At 39.7% G+C, this 16,163-nt stretch overlaps 1 protein-coding gene across 3 annotated transcripts; it reads left to right on the top strand.

The window, feature by feature from the left end:
* The first annotated feature begins 7,679 nt into the window (after positions 1–7,679).
* On the top strand, positions 7,680–14,335 carry LOC107717872 (uncharacterized). 3 transcript variants are annotated; one of them, XM_016524752.1, is made up of 5 exons: positions 7,680–8,748; positions 10,453–10,698; positions 11,028–12,246; positions 12,472–12,683; positions 12,773–14,335. In XM_016524752.1, the coding sequence occupies exons 2-4, from the start codon at positions 10,557–10,559 to the stop codon at positions 12,656–12,658; spliced, it is 1,548 nt and encodes a 515-aa protein (XP_016380238.1). In that variant the 5' UTR covers positions 7,680–8,748; positions 10,453–10,556; the 3' UTR covers positions 12,659–12,683; positions 12,773–14,335. The 3 variants fall into 3 exon arrangements, with proteins under 3 accessions (XP_016380238.1, XP_016380237.1, XP_016380239.1); XM_016524751.1 differs by having other exon boundaries at positions 7,681–8,417; positions 8,490–8,748; positions 12,472–14,335; XM_016524753.1 differs by lacking the exon at positions 7,680–8,748 and adding an exon at positions 9,583–9,785 and having other exon boundaries at positions 12,472–14,335.
* The last annotated feature ends 1,828 nt before the right edge of the window (positions 14,336–16,163 follow it).

The following is a 16,163-nucleotide window of genomic DNA, read 5'->3' as shown; positions in this document are numbered from 1 at the left end:
GATGGAAAGAGTGGAAGCGAATAATGTTTTTATCTGTATTGTTGTAATACAGAGACAGGAGACAGTTACAGAGCTTACAATATTTTATGGCATTTCAAATCAATCATATGCTTAGTCCTTTTTTTTTTTTTAAATCTACAGTTTTATGGTGCCAAGTATTCAGGTGCATATACATCAGTGTATTACCTTTTTACTTCTAGTTATTTAGGTGCAGTTACATGGTTACAATGAGATTAAATTTAAGTGATAGCAGTCATAATCTCTTTTTAGGTAGAAAATCAGCATTCACATTTTAAATCGCTATGAAAGATATTTTACCGCATTTCAGGTGCTGTATGTGTCAGATATGTTCTTTGCTGCAAAGATTATTAAACAAATGGCTCAGGTGCTCAGATATGTAACTAAAAACTGTAGGCCTGCTACCTGATTTGTAACTTTATCATACAAGATTATTTGGTGGGGGACCATTGCAGTAAATATTTTTGTTTTCAAGACCTTGGTACTTTTGTACCGACAGGTTTTGTCTTGCCAAAGCTTCACCCATGTTGATATGTGTACTCTGACTTGCACATCTTTTATTTCAGGGTTTTAAAAAATGTGTGAATGTGCCACTATGAATTATAATCCGATATTTTGTGTATTGTGCTGTTCAGATTATTGATATCCTCTTTAATGAGAAGAAAAGTGTGAACTTTTGATAATTCAGTGTTACAACACTAACAATGTATTTCTAAATATTAACTTTTTTTAAAACAAGTAGCATATACTCTAAAGCAAATAAAAAGTCTAACAAAATATAGCATTTTCTTGTGCATATATAGGGGAGAGCTGAGCTAGTCGTCACACCATTTACTCTGATGAATATTTTTCAGGATTGGTTTATTTTTAAAGTCAATTTCTGCATAGAGACAAACGCTAATTTCTTGACTGCAAAATATTTGGCCATTTCCACCATTATTGCGCAGGTGAAAAAAAAGTAGTGGGACAAAATTTAAAAACTAAAACAATCGTTACAGAACAATCCATGACAATGCAGGGGGGGAGGGTAACATACAAAAAAAAAAAGAACTACTTAAAAAAACAAAAACTTTAAATTGTATATGTTTATGAAACATAGTTGGCTTATCTGAATGTATCTCAGTGTTGTTTTATTTTGTTCACTTGTTTACCAAACAGATGTAACTAAAATATGATTCTTAACATTTAAAAAATTAGTTGGGAAGAGAAAAATCACGAACACTTTGTAATTGAACACTTAACTCAAAACATTATAGTTATTGAGAAATAGCTTTTGTGACAACTTCTCTGTGTTATAACAAGCCCTAACAAATCATGTATATAAAATTCCCTGATAAAAATACAACTGTGTATAATCGTATTGGTATAACCAACTTGATCCATGCATTTAAATAATCCACAAAATAGGATCCCCTCACAATATTTTATACCTAAAATGTTATCACTCACATTGCACAAACCATTATGCCATAGCCAGTGCTATATTTGCCTAACAGACAAAACATAACTGGCAAATCAAATTTATGGCACCATGGGTCAGTTCCGCATGCATTGTCAGGCAATGTGAGGGTTCAGTTATAAAAGACTCCTCACTGTAATGCAGAACACACACTTCTGCAGTTACAGCTGTATCTGTTAATGGACAGGGAATTTCCCCACAGTATAAACAATAAAGTTTAAAAATGAAAACAAAAAAAGGTGTTTTTTTTTTTTTTTTTGACCAAGAAACAACTGAACCCCTTCAGACCTGAATTCTTCCAAAAGTTCATTTTCCCTGTTCTTAAGGCTTCCATAAATGAGACCAAATAATAATAATTAAAAAAATTCAACACTCTTTCATTGTAATTGTTTTGTCCATTTCAGTGGACATTAGGTCGAAATAGTTGTACGTCACAAACAATATACACTTTATTTAAAACCCTTTTTTTATTGCTCTGTTTGGGGGATTATGGCTGGAGATCAAACCGAGCGCTCGCTCGTGAAGCGGTTGGTTTTCCCCGTGTGCCCGGTAGAGGGCGCAACTCGTCACGTCTCACCGCTTCAGCGCGTGTTTTCATGCCCCAGATGCGAGGGCTGGATCTGCTGAGGCCCCGGGGCCCTGAGCTTGTTTTCTTCTCTGCCTCGCACCCAGTCATTACCATAACAGTTAAATGCAACTACAAATGTCATCAGCGTTATAATGATGCCATCTGTCTCCACCAGCAGAAGCTCAACAATTAATTTATCACTTGATGCTAATTCATCTCACTTTAAAATTAAGCAACATAAAAGCAAAAGGAACCAACCTAAGAAAGCTAATAAATGCAAAGAACAGCACGCTAATTTTTTAACAACAAATTGAAATAAGGACGTCGCTTTTAGTTCAAAAATGTAACGTGTAAACAAACAACAAAGACGCTAATTAAACCTACAAGATCTTTGAGTTTCAAAGAGCAGTTGAAGTCTCACATATATCAAAGCAAGAGGGGAAGGTTTGTGCCTTAAAATCACTAGTGACTGAGCTGACATGATCAACTGTTGAGCCGGTGGTGAAGCTCAACTCGGAGACATTTGAGGGGTGCCACTCGGGAATCGAGAGCCCTCCACTTTGAAGCCGTGATCAACCGACCTAATCCAACCATGAAAACCGCGAGCATCTTCACACAGACGCGGCGAGCGCGCTCGTTCAGACGCACTGGAGCTTTCGCTGTTTACAACTGTAAATTCGCATAAACGTAAATAATAACCATTCAGAAAAATAATAATACACCAGGGGTGGGGGGAAATACCAACGCGAAAAACTCCTTGAGTTTGTCCTTGAGTGGCTCGTGTTTTAGTTTGAGATGCGAGACGCACCCCAAACACAGCGGCGGCGTCCCGCGGGAAGCGCCAGACAAATGCACTTTCTCAAAATCAAACAACTTTAAAGCTGCCTCGTGTTCCCGAAGGAACAGTCAATGAAATAACTGCGGTTAGTTCACGCCATGCAACACGGGTTATTAGTCACATTATCTTTATCTCGCAAGTTTGTTATTCTAAATAGGGCACGTTTGGGGGAAGGCGGCCGTCAAACCTCTTGAAACCTGTTGAAAGATTATCCCGATTCCCACGATACGGCGCTTCGGTGGGAAATGAAATAAGAGTCATTTTGCTGAGATGATTCTTGTTGGATGTTAGCTATAAAACTAAAAAAAAAAAAATAAAAAAAAAATAAAAGTTACTCTTGAAACCTGTTGAAAGGTTATCACTATTCCCACGACACGGCGCTTCAGTGGGAAATAGGAGTAATTTTTGCTGAGATTTCTCCTGTTGGATGTTATAAAAATAAAAAATAAAAGTTATCGCAAGTAATCAAACTTGAAACGATTTGATCGCTCGTGCAGGGGAAAGAAAAAAAAGACAACAATGAATTCAGAAGGAGATGGTGATGAAATTGTGATGTAACTGTTACTAATGTGTGCTATACATGAACTTGGCATGGTGCGTTTGCTCTCTCACCCACTCCTTTCTTATTTTCTGACTAACATACAGCGTGCCAGAGAAAGGGCTCTAAAAAGTCAAAACAAAGTAAATGAAACAAACAAAAATAAAATCATAAGATTTGCTTTTAATAGTATTTATCGATTTAGACACGTGCTCCCTAAAAACTGCATCCCATGTTTGAATGAGCTTAGTTTAATTGTTCCACATATGGACAGCTGGATTTATGGAGGGGAACAGATTTATCACTCCAACCAGCGTTTTTAATCCTCAAAAGCTGTGATTAATTAACGCCACGGCCTGGACCTACATCTCTATTTGCAACATCAGCTATTTAAAGTGGAAAAATCTCAATACAAACAGAAACTCAAGTATGATGGCCCAACAGCACTGGAGTGGTCTGTGGCTGAGGGGTGTGTGTGTGTGTGTGTGTGTGCTGACTTTCTCTCACGCTTTGCGCAAACAGGGCGCCCCCACGGACCAATTAAGACAAGGCGAGTTGGGAGAGTCAGCGCTTTCCTGGGAGAGATCCCACACTTCAACAACCATTATTATCTCAGTCTCTTCAACGTTACGACTGCGGTCACGAAGATTGCATCAGGCCTCACTTCTACAACTGCGAGGCTGAGCCGACTCACAAGAGGAATTACAGTATCACAGTACCTTCAGAAGCCCCTCTTTGATCCCATCGCTCTCTGACTGCTCCTCGAGAAAGCAGGTGTCATCTTGGTTCACGCAGGGCTATTAAGTGTAAATAAAATCAATTTCTCGTCAGTCGAGGAAGACGTTAGCTTCTGCTAAAAGCTAAGGAATATTCCACCTGCCAGTTTTAAACTTTTCTCTGACTGTTGGCTTTTGCCATGTTTTGCGAGATGTTTAGCGCTTCTCGGTTACATTACATATCCCCTCATAAACCAAAAAGCGAAGTTTTATAATAAAAACGACATTTGTGACAACTTAACTCAACATTTGTGAGGACTGCGGACTGTGCGGTCTAAATGGCGTGTCGATACAATATAGCGGAAAAGTATTTCAATGAAACTGGTTATTTAAAGACACTTGTTTCAGTTATGTTTGTTTAAGACTAAAGTAACTTTTCGGTGAATGTCAGTGTAATTCAACAGAGACAAAACTGAAAAACACGGGCCGAAAGAGGGAGCGAGAGCGCTCGTTGCAAATCCCATGGCAACAGCAACCAGAAAACATGTCTAAAATAGGGGGCAGTGTTCGCTATTACTATAGCAACAGGAAGACATAGCTCCTTCAATCAGCTTTAGGATTTGCTGAGGGGGGGAAACAAAGCTTGATTCTTTGAAAAACCGTTATTAACGGCAATTAAACGAGATGCACTTGTAAAAGTTATAGCAAGTGATCGAAACTTGAAACGATTTGATCACTTGTGCAGGGGAATGAAAAAAAAGACAACAATGAATTCAGGAGATGGTGATGAAATTGTGATGTAACTGTTACTAATGTGTGCTATACATGAACTTGGCATGGTGCGTTTGCTCTCTCACCCACTCCTTTCTTATTTTCTGACTAACATACAGCGTGCCAGAGAAAGGGCTCTAAAAAGTGTAAATGAAATAAATGAAACAAACAAAAATAAAATCATAAGATTTGCTTTTAATAGTATTTATCGATTTATCCCTAAAAACCCTAAAAACTGCATCCCATGTTTGAATGAGCTTAGTTTAATTGTTCCACATATGGACAGCTGGATTTATGGAGGGGAACAGATTTATCACTCCAACCAGCGTTTTTTTACACTCCAAAGAGAAAGGAAAAATTGAAATCGCATCATATGACCCCTTTAAGGTGGAAAAATCTCAATACAAACAGAAACTCAAGTATGATGGCCCAACAGCACTGGAGTGGTCTGTGGCTGAGGGGTGTGTGTGTGTGTGTGTGTGTGCTGACTTTCTCTCACGCTTTGCGCAAACAGGGCGCCCCCACGGACCAATTAAGACAAGGCGAGTTGGGAGAGTCAGCGCTTTCCTGGGAGAGATCCCACACTTCAACAACCATTATTATCTCAGTCTCTTCAACGTTACGACTGCGGTCACGAAGATTGCATCAGGCCTCACTTCTACAACTGCGAGGCTGAGCCGACTCACAAGAGGAATTACAGTATCACAGTACCTTCAGAAGCCCCTCTTTGATCCCATCGCTCTCTGACTGCTCCTCGAGAAAGCAGGTGTCATCTAAAAGTTATAGCAAGTGATCGAAACTTGAAACGATTTGATCACTTGTGCAGGGGAATGAAAAAAAAGACAACAATGAATTCAGGAGATGGTGATGAAATTGTGATGTAACTGTTACTAATGTGTGCTATACATGAACTTGGCATGGTGCGTTTGCTCTCTCACCCACTCCTTTCTTATTTTCTGACTAACATACAGCGTGCCAGAGAAAGGGCTCTAAAAAGTCAAAACAAAGTAAATGAAACAAACAAAAATAAAATCATAAGATTTGCTTTTAATAGTATTTATCGATTTAGACACGTGCTCCCTAAAAACTGCATCCCATGTTTGAATGAGCTTAGTTTAATTGTTCCACATATGGACAGCTGGATTTATGGAGGGGAACAGATTTATCACTCCAACCAGCGTTTTTAATCCTCAAAAGCTGTGATTAATTAACGCCACGGCCTGGACCTACATCTCTATTTGCAACATCAGCTATTTAAAGTGGAAAAATCTCAATACAAACAGAAACTCAAGTATGATGGCCCAACAGCACTGGAGTGGTCTGTGGCTGAGGGGTGTGTGTGTGTGTGTGTGTGTGCTGACTTTCTCTCACGCTTTGCGCAAACAGGGCGCCCCCACGGACCAATTAAGACAAGGCGAGTTGGGAGAGTCAGCGCTTTCCTGGGAGAGATCCCACACTTCAACAACCATTATTATCTCAGTCTCTTCAACGTTACGACTGCGGTCACGAAGATTGCATCAGGCCTCACTTCTACAACTGCGAGGCTGAGCCGACTCACAAGAGGAATTACAGTATCACAGTACCTTCAGAAGCCCCTCTTTGATCCCATCGCTCTCTGACTGCTCCTCGAGAAAGCAGGTGTCATCTTGGTTCACGCAGGGCTATTAAGTGTAAATAAAATCAATTTCTCGTCAGTCGAGGAAGACGTTAGCTTCTGCTAAAAGCTAAGGAATATTCCACCTGCCAGTTTTAAACTTTTCTCTGACTGTTGGCGCTTCTGCTAAAAGCTAAGGAATATTCCACCTGACAGTTTTAAACTTTTCTCTGACTGTTGGCTTTTGCCATGTTTTGCGAGATGTTTAGCGCTTCTCGGTTACATTACATATCCCCTCATAAACCAAAAAGCGAAGTTTTATAATAAAAACGACATTTGTGACAACTTAACTCAACATTTGTGAGGACTGCGGACTGTGCGGTCTAAATGGCGTGTCGATACAATATAGCGGAAAAGTATTTCAATGAAACTGGTTATTTAAAGACACTTGTTTCAGTTATGTTTGTTTAAGACTAAAGTAACTTTTCGGTGAATGTCAGTGTAATTCAACAGAGACAAAACTGAAAAACACGGGCCGAAAGAGGGAGCGAGAGCGCTCGTTGCAAATCCCATGGCAACAGCAACCAGAAAACATGTCTAAAATAGGGGGCAGTGTTCGCTATTACTATAGCAACAGGAAGACATAGCTCCTTCAATCAGCTTTAGGATTTGCTGAGGGGGGGAAACAAAGCTTGATTCTTTGAAAAACCGTTATTAACGGCAATTAAACGAGATGCACTTGTGAGTTTGAGGGTAATTTGTCTCGTCTCACTATGACCGCGCATGACTTGAATAGCTCAGCATAATGTGGCGCCGGTTCTTCATAAGTTCAGATGGAATTATCAAAATATAGCAAACAATAGATAAAAGACTATCTCTTTTCTTTCTCCTGCTAGATAGCGTTTGTGTTTTGCTCGATCGCAGAATTTAACATCCGCTTCTCCCAGGGGCAGTTGTAGAAATGCTGATGCTGAAATGGAAATAATGACTTTAAAGACGCCACCTGTTACACGCACTACATTAGAATACTCTATATATGTAAATAGAGTTCATGTAAACTATTATAGACGCTTTTACAGCTCTTCTGACTAGCTGCAGTGCCAGTTAATTAAGCGAACATGTAAACATGTTGCTATCAGCTTTATTAAATAAAATATTAATAATAAACCCACGCATAAGGCTACTTATCAAATTTAAAAGTATTATATCAAAATTTAGATTTCACAATTTAATCACCTTACAGTCTAAATTAAAATAAACATTTGATATACAGAACTTATAGGCTACAACTCAACTGAACCGCTAAGAACAGCGTTTTAAGAGGGAAGCGTCTAAAACGCGTATCAGCAAATGCCACAACTAATGCTACAATGTTTTGTCAGTAAAGTTCCGTAAACTGCCCTTCCGCGACATGAAAGTTTAACCACTTTCAGAATTTGCTCTCGGGATGTTTACGTGAAACATGTGCACGGAGAGTGGAAAACCGAAGACCACTGGGAAGCAACGTCTCTCTATCGGCAGCCAATGAGAGAACACAACAGTTCCTCTTCAGCCAATCGCTGCACGACAGGTTCGGTCCGTCCAGCGAATCTGCTAGCAGCTTGAAGCGCTGATGCAACTAACCTGCAACAACAGCCACGCATCTCCTGGGTAGCAGAAAGTGTTCTTCCTCGCTAGAAGAAATCAAGTAGTCCCTGTGAAACAATACATATTTGAACGGGAGAGTATGCTATGCGTGTTATGATGTGAATATTTTATGTATAACCAGATACTGCAACTGTATGACAATCATCCAAACTCTCGCGAACAGCCGCTTTCATTACACATTCTTCTCTCAGAGCCTCAAACCCGTAGTAGTTATAAGTTAGGGGACGTGCCAGCGGGATTTTGTGTTTTCTCGGAAGTCGTTGAGAAAGTGAGTGCTAATTCTTGTGGGCGTTTTCGCCAGCCAGAAGTGTGAAATTTATCTCGACCAATACATCCATAGGGCGGAGGAATCTACAGCACTGGGGGCTGACCGCGTGACGCAGCTGGTTGCTAGGTGTGGGTGACCTGATGCATTGACTCAATTAGCCGATTCTCAGTCATCAACTCCATCACAACAAAGCAAGACCAACAGCACTTCAGTCCTAGACACTCCGAAGGAGACATGGCTTTTTAATTTAGTAGAGACTTCGATCCTAAAGAAACGCCGTGCTTTGCTCTTGCAACGCACCCCAAGCTCAAAACATTTAAGCAAGAATGGAGTAAGTACAACTTCTTACTTTTTGTGCCTTTGTTCGGGCTTTTGTTGTTTTGTCTCTTGGCTTTGTACTTTTGAGGGGTATTGCTTTTGTTTAAGTGTTGTTCAGAGTGTTGTCACTTGTAACAGTGCTTCAGGCGCTGTTTTATACACACTGTTGTCTTGCTTATTGGAAAAAAAGTTTCAGAAACTCCTTTCAGCTCGTTGCTACACAGTTTTGCAACTTTAGGAATGAATCCACAATAACCAGTCTGACCTAGTTAATTAGCATTTTCACACGTTCAATTTATATTGACACGCATTCTATTCTTTTACGCACTTTCAAGTGAGACTTGCTTGTGATTATCTGTGTTAAACATGCATTGCCTGTCAGTTTACACAACTTTCAGCTCGTTGCTACACAGTTTTGCAACTTTAGGAATGAATCCACAATAACCAGTCTGACCTAGTTAATTAGCATTTTCACACGTTCAATTTATATTGACACGCATTCTATTCTTTTACGCACTTTCAAGTGAGACTTGCTTGTTTAACAGCTTTTTATAGAGTGATTATCTGTGTTAAACAGATGCATTGCCTGTCAGTTTACACAATAGTGCTGAGGCTACAAAGGTTCTTCTCTCATTATTTCTTAGCAAATGTTTTCCTTTTGCCCATTTTACAGCAATATCTTACACATATTTGCATGCAGCGGATGTTGTTTGTTGTCTTTAAAAAAATGCCACTTTGCAAAAAGCTTGTGTCGTTTTTAAAGCTTCCACGAAAAATTGCTGTCTTTGGTTTCGCATTACGTCATAGATTGTAACCCACGTGCTGGCCAAGTTCAGACATCCAGTTCAGAGACGTCTGCACCCCACGCACCTGCCATGCCGCTAGAAATGACTTATAATGCTTGATTGCAAAAGAAGAAGAGAAGAAAGCTTTTTATTTCTGCTCTTTGCTGTTTTTTAAAGTTGTCTCGGATGACTCTGTCAGCATAAAATATTCTCCAGTGTCTGACCTTAGACTGTAAACAAACTGGACATCAGTTCAGGTGCAGAGGTAACTAGAGCATTTGAAGGCACCTTAGGTTGCATCATACAAACAAAAGATAGTCCAGAAATCAGCACTAAATAAATTAAAATGAAAAAGAAATTTAAAAAAAAATTATTGATATTGTGATTTATTATTGGCATGCTCCAAAATATGATCCGAAGAAGCTTTACATTTGTGTGTCTTGTATATTTAGGCTGCTAATAAATTTGCCACAAGTAGAGCATTCGCCTGGTTCCCTAGGATCTCAGTAGAACTCCCCTAAGTGGGCACAAGGGACTTTGATGGATGGAAGAGTGGTAGTTTTCTAAATTGGTCCCTCGCTAATCACCAGTGTGTCTCAGCTGATGCTGTAACAAAATGGGGGGGTTATAGTTATTTTACTCCGTTTGCACTGCGTCCCTCATGGTTAACACTGAAAATATGGATTTATGGTCAGTTGGAGATATTTTTAGATATTTTAGGAGAGCCAGGATAAGTTTAGAATGGAAAGTCCCTCCAACTAGGACATAATGATTTTTTCACCTCCTTTCCTCCATACTACTTTAGCAACTGAAGAATCACGGTTGGTGTGATAGTGTCGTCTCGATACCAGATACACCGAAACCTCCATAGGCAATGCGTTTTAACGCGTCGTCCCTCATCATGTTTTCCCTCTTTTTTTCTTTTTTTTTAGGTTTCATAATGCGCACCAAGCCCTGTTTTCTGTGGCTCAACTCTCAAACTTCACTATCGTGCACAGTAAGCTCGGACGTTTGAATCGTAGGACCAACGGACAGGATGATGACAATGTCAGCACCCATTTGGAAGACTCTACTCGTCTGCCCGGCAGACCCCCTCACTCTCTCTCACCCACAGGCTAACCACAGCCAATCGGAGGGGCGCAGAGGGGAGGGGCCAGAGGAGAACCAGCACTTAATTGGTGAGTTGCAGTGAATACAGTTTTTTATTTTTCCCAGTTTCAGGTGGGCACCGCACTGCAGCACATTTCGTTCTCCTTGAACAGTGAGTAAAACTACCAACGTGGATCTATTTTATATTATTTGTAGATAACATGCTAGTTTAATGCTACCTTTCGCATTTTGGATTTAATAAGCACGCTGAGATGCGATTAGTTTTTTGTTTTTTTTTGCTTGTTTTTAACGGGTTGTTAAAATACTGCTGGTATAGTTGTTTATTTGGTTTAAATAATTGTGCTACATTGGATCTCTAGGCCAATGATTAACATGTTGTCCTCTGTTTTCCCCATAGGTAATGGTCTTAGTGACTGGATGACGGAAGAAGTAGATTTCTCCTCTTACCTCCCAACCCCTCACTCCTCTCCCTCCCCCAATGCATCCCTTCCCCCCTCGCCCCTCCAGCATGACATCCAGGTGCCCTCAGATTTGGAGGTCATGACCTCTCTGCTGCAAGAGGAGCTTGCTCAGCTGGAGGATTACTTCCTGTCTGACCCACTCCCAGAAAAAGCATCCAAACTGGGCAAATGCGACAAGGGTCCAACGGCAGTTGGTCCACCGTCGTATTACCAGTTGCCCTACGCATCATATTCTACTTCCAACCAATCCGAAACCAGCCCTCTACTTGTTACCCTGGCAACTGGAGAACTTGACTTGCTGAGCTTTTGTGGGGGTCCCATTGGCCGTACCAAGATTCCTAGGCATGCCCCTTACAGTTGCAGCCGCCCCAACAGCAACGCCTGCAGCCGCAAGAGAGTTTCCGATGGGGTGAGGGTGGGTGACAGCTACGAGAGTAGCATCTGGAGTTCCAAAGGAAATTCCTCAGGTAACTCAGCTGTGGCACCTGGTGGGAGCTACAGCTGTGCTGAAGATGAGCGGGTGGTAGGCAAAGGCTACTGCCTAGGCAGTGCAGTGGAGATCAGGAGGTGCGCCATTTTACCCAAAGAGGAGAAGAACTGCCGCTACACGGAAGAGGCCGTCGGTGTGAGCAAGGCCGGCGGTGGCGGCGGTGGGTACAACTTTAGCGGATCCATTCAATTTCCCCACAAGAAAGATGAAATGATGATGTACGGCACCAGAGAAGTCAATTTAAGCGGCATAGGAGTAAGTGCGGAGATGGAGATGATGAGCGAAGCCAAGAATGGTGCTAGCGATGCGAAGGCCAACATCTCCTGGAAGACGGAACCCAACGAAAGCTGTTTCCTCCAAGGTACATCCCAAGAAGAGGCCTACCACAGCTTCCTTGGGGCCATCAATGACCCAGTGAAGGCGGAGAGCGTAGAGATCCACCGGCAACATAACTTCCACTGTGGCTTTCTCGAAGGCCAAAGCCCCGACTGCCTGAGCGGTGACCACCACGGACCTGAAATGGGGTCCCCGTGTGCCAGAGGAGTCTGTGTGCTGAAAGAAGACCCCTGCATTGTGAAACCAGACCTCGAGGTGCCACTAATCCAAGTGAACCATGGTGAACGCAAACAGAAGAAGAGAGACCAGAACAAGACTGCAGCTCACAGGTAGAGTACTTGCAGTATCACAATGGGGTCAATTGTATTCTTGACAAGTGAGCATAGAAAATTTGGTGGAGTTCTGAAAGTTACACTTAGTCATGAAAGTACAAAATATTATGCTTCAGACTACAGTGCCGGCGGGCATTACGAAGTAGCTGCTTGTGGGATTTAAAAGACCACACCTTCTGTAAGTAAAACGGAATATCCTCTGTATTAATCATTTTTTAACAGGTATCGCCAAAGGAAGCGAGCGGAGTTGGACACGTTGGAGGAACAGCTTCATGGTCTGGAGGGCAGAAACCGTGAGCTACGGGACAAGGCAGAATCGGTGGAACGAGAGATCCAGTACGTGAAAGACCTCCTGATTGAGGTGTACAAGGCCCGCAGCCAACGTCTCAAACAGGAAACCAGCGCCTGACCAAAAGCTCGACCACCTGACAATGGTCCTGCAAGTAGAATTGTTAGCAGTCTGAAAGGCAATGGAGATTTGATTTGGAATGTTTTCTGACTGAATGTGTTCTTTTTTTTTTAGGATGTGGTGGAGGTTGTACTATTGCACGTTACTCAATGATTTAATTTTCGTTACAAACTGACAAAATCCATCAACAGCTGCAGCACAGACATCCACTTTCTCAGAAATAACTCCAAATCAGTCAATATGCACTGTGATTATGTCTTTGACTGTAACGACAGCCGTTTTTGATTGTTTTCTCTTACTTTTCTCAAGAGTGGCTAGACGGATCATCTTCTGGTTTCCATAAATGAGCTTTAACAACAGAGCGTTTACTGTTCAGGATTGACAGAAATCAACACTGAATAAGGCAAGATCGAATTAAACGCATCTTCATTTATTTAGAAAAGGCTGTAAGGTAATGTCACAAGTTCTGCATATGACCTGCACTGATTTTAATTTATACAGAGGCTGTTTTTTTATTTTTATTTATTTATTAGCAGTTTCAACATTTATGGTACTAATACTAATGATGTACAATCAGTACAACATTGGTAGTTCCTTTTTTCCTTCCATTTATGAATTAATTAATGAGCACTGATATTAAAAGCAATCTGTTTCTTATACATTGAGTTTCAGGTGAAGCACTTCTCGAAATAAATTTCCCTCAGGAATAACGAACCTGATGATGTGTTTTTGAATCCCCAATTTTAGATTAGTCCTGCAGCTCAGGTATACGATTTATGTCCAAAGTCATTGAGGTATGTCAGTTTGTAACTCGATGCTGAAGATATGGCACTGCCTAATAATGTTATGTGTGTTGATTCCCTGTATTTTTGTTCTTGCATGCTGAAGATTTCATGGCTTTTTATAAAGAATGTTTGTTTTTCTTTCGTCTGAATGACATGTTACTGCAAAAGTCTTTCTTGCTTAAGAAGTCCTGTTTTATATTCTCTTGGCAAACACGTTTCATTAGAGGTGAATGAGTGGCATTTGACTCACAAACTGCTGTTTGGCCCAATGTCTCTGCTGTTATTGCGACTACAATCAGGGTTTGTGATTTTATAAAGCTTGTTTGCTCTAATGTACAAGTGAGTGTTGGGAGACAGAAAGTAAAATCTTTGTAGTGATATGGCTTTTTAAATAATCACTGAAATGATTGTGGTGGCTTTAGAATTGCAGACTTCCCAGCTTCGTAGCAATATTTCATCAACAATGTAAATGATTCAAGTTACGATTTTTTGCATTTGCGATCATGCACAATCTTTGACAAATGTTATGATTTTCCTGTTTACAACTTAGTCAATTTCAGGAGTTTATATTACTTGTCTAGTGACTCTGATTTTCTACTTGCTCAAATAAGAGACATGCATTAATCACAATTACAACAACATCAAAGGAATCAACTGCAAATCAGGCTTTAATTAGTTCCCCTTTTTTTCTTCCTCTTTATTACTTTTATGGCATTTTTTACCGAAGTGTGGTGTGTACCTTACTACGTAGCAATATTACAAATATCATTTAATTCCTCTAAATAAGCAACCTAGATACTGAGAGAGCTTAGCATATCGACTTCAAATATGCTTTCCTGGGCGGTATACAATCATGTTTATGAAATATAGCTAATTATACGCTGTGTTGTACGGTCACTTTGTGATGTCTAGTGACTCTGATTTTCTACTTGCTCAAATAAGAGACATGCATTAATCACAATTACAACAACATCAAAGGAATCAACTGCAAATCAGGCTTTAATTAGTTCCCCTTTTTTTCTTCCTCTTTATTACTTTTATGGCATTTTTTACCGAAGTGTGGTGTGTACCTTACTACGTAGCAATATTACAAATATAATTTAATTCCTCTAAATAAGCAACCTAGATACTGAGAGAGCTTAGCATATCGACTTGAAATATGCTTTCCTGGGCGGTATACAATCATGTTTATGAAATATAGCTAATTATACGCTGTGTTGTACGGTCACTTTGTGAAGTTGAGTTTTCTTTTTCTTTTTTTTAATAACCCAAAACGAAGGCACACGATTTCCAAGAGTTTACACCAGCTATAATACTAAGACTAGTCATTCTTTACGAGGCATTTCGATGTATCGTCTCCGATTAATTACTTCGTGTTTCCTGTTATTCCATTGAATTCAAATAAAGTGATTTGTGTCGGCAGCAGTGCATTTTGGCGATGATGGCTTCATGTGAGATTTTCAGAGCTTAATCAGTAGACCTTCAGTTTAACGAATAAACCGAGTTTATCCCTTGTTTGGCCGGAAAATTGTTTACAGCTTTGAAAGCCAAATATATGGAGCAGAGCTATTCCCTATCCTCACTAAAGCCCGATGTGGAGGAAGGAAACTCAAATAATTCCACACACTGTCAGTTACGTGTGTATGTGTGTGTGAGAGAGGGAGAAAAAAAAAGAATAGCTTAACACGATTATTATACAAATGCAGGGTGTTTAAATATATGTATTTTTGAGACGTGTTTTATTATTAACTGTAATTTTCATTCCTGCCTTTTGTGTCATGAAAGTCGTTTTGGATTAGTAAACGTTTACGTTTCTTATTTAATAAAGAACCCAGGCAGAACCAAATGTACAAGGAGCCCAAAATATAGGGAAAACAAGACTCTTTTTATGCCTGTCTAAAGTCTTATTACTGTGTAGCGATTGATTCATTCATATTTATGTCGAGGCTATTTTAACAGGTCCGGTTATTTATAGTTTCTGAACACCGATCAGCCCTAGATGTTTATTGTTCAATACTTGTTGCTTTTCACCAAATAGCATTTAAATGTAGTTGATTTCCGTCATTTTCACACACAGACACACTGAGGCGAAAACATGATCACAAATAATCAAACAGATCGTATGGACTGTAATTAACCATTAAATAATATTTCTGTGTTTGAGTGTTAAGACGAACAAGCGAGTGTCATTTTAGAGGACATATTTGAATAATCAGCTTATAAAAACAATAATTAATTTGATTCACACGCTACAATTTACTTTTCCCTTTCCCCCAATTTTTTTTTAAATGTACGAACCTTTCTAAGTATCTTTAAAATAAAGTTTTTAAGTGTTTTTACAACTATGAATTAAAACAAACCTGCGCTTTAACTTTGCGCGCTAAAGGTCTATAATGATTTACACAAACAGTAGTAGGCTAGTTCACGTCTGTCAAAAAAAATGTCACTGGAAAGTTTCTTTTAATATGTATCTAAAATTATAATTTAATTTAGATTAAATCGTTGTTCCTAAAAACAGTCAAAAAAAATTTCACTGGAAAGTTTCTTTTAATATGTATCTAAAATTATAATTTAATTTAGATTAAATCGTTGTTCCTAAAAACAGTCAAAAAAAATTTCACTGGAAAGTTTCTTTTAATATGTATCTAAAATTATAATTTAATTTAGATTAAATCGTTGTTCCTAAAAACAAACGTTGGCCTAATTAAAGGTTGAGTACT

Source organism: Sinocyclocheilus rhinocerous, unplaced genomic scaffold (assembly GCF_001515625.1).
Source record: "Sinocyclocheilus rhinocerous isolate Xijiao unplaced genomic scaffold, SAMN03320098_v1.1 scaffold1384, whole genome shotgun sequence".
In the NCBI taxonomy this organism is placed as follows: Eukaryota; Metazoa; Chordata; class Actinopteri; order Cypriniformes; family Cyprinidae; genus Sinocyclocheilus; species Sinocyclocheilus rhinocerous.
The sequence above is the reverse complement of the archived record's forward strand: the minus strand, read 5'-3'. Positions and strand labels throughout refer to the sequence as shown.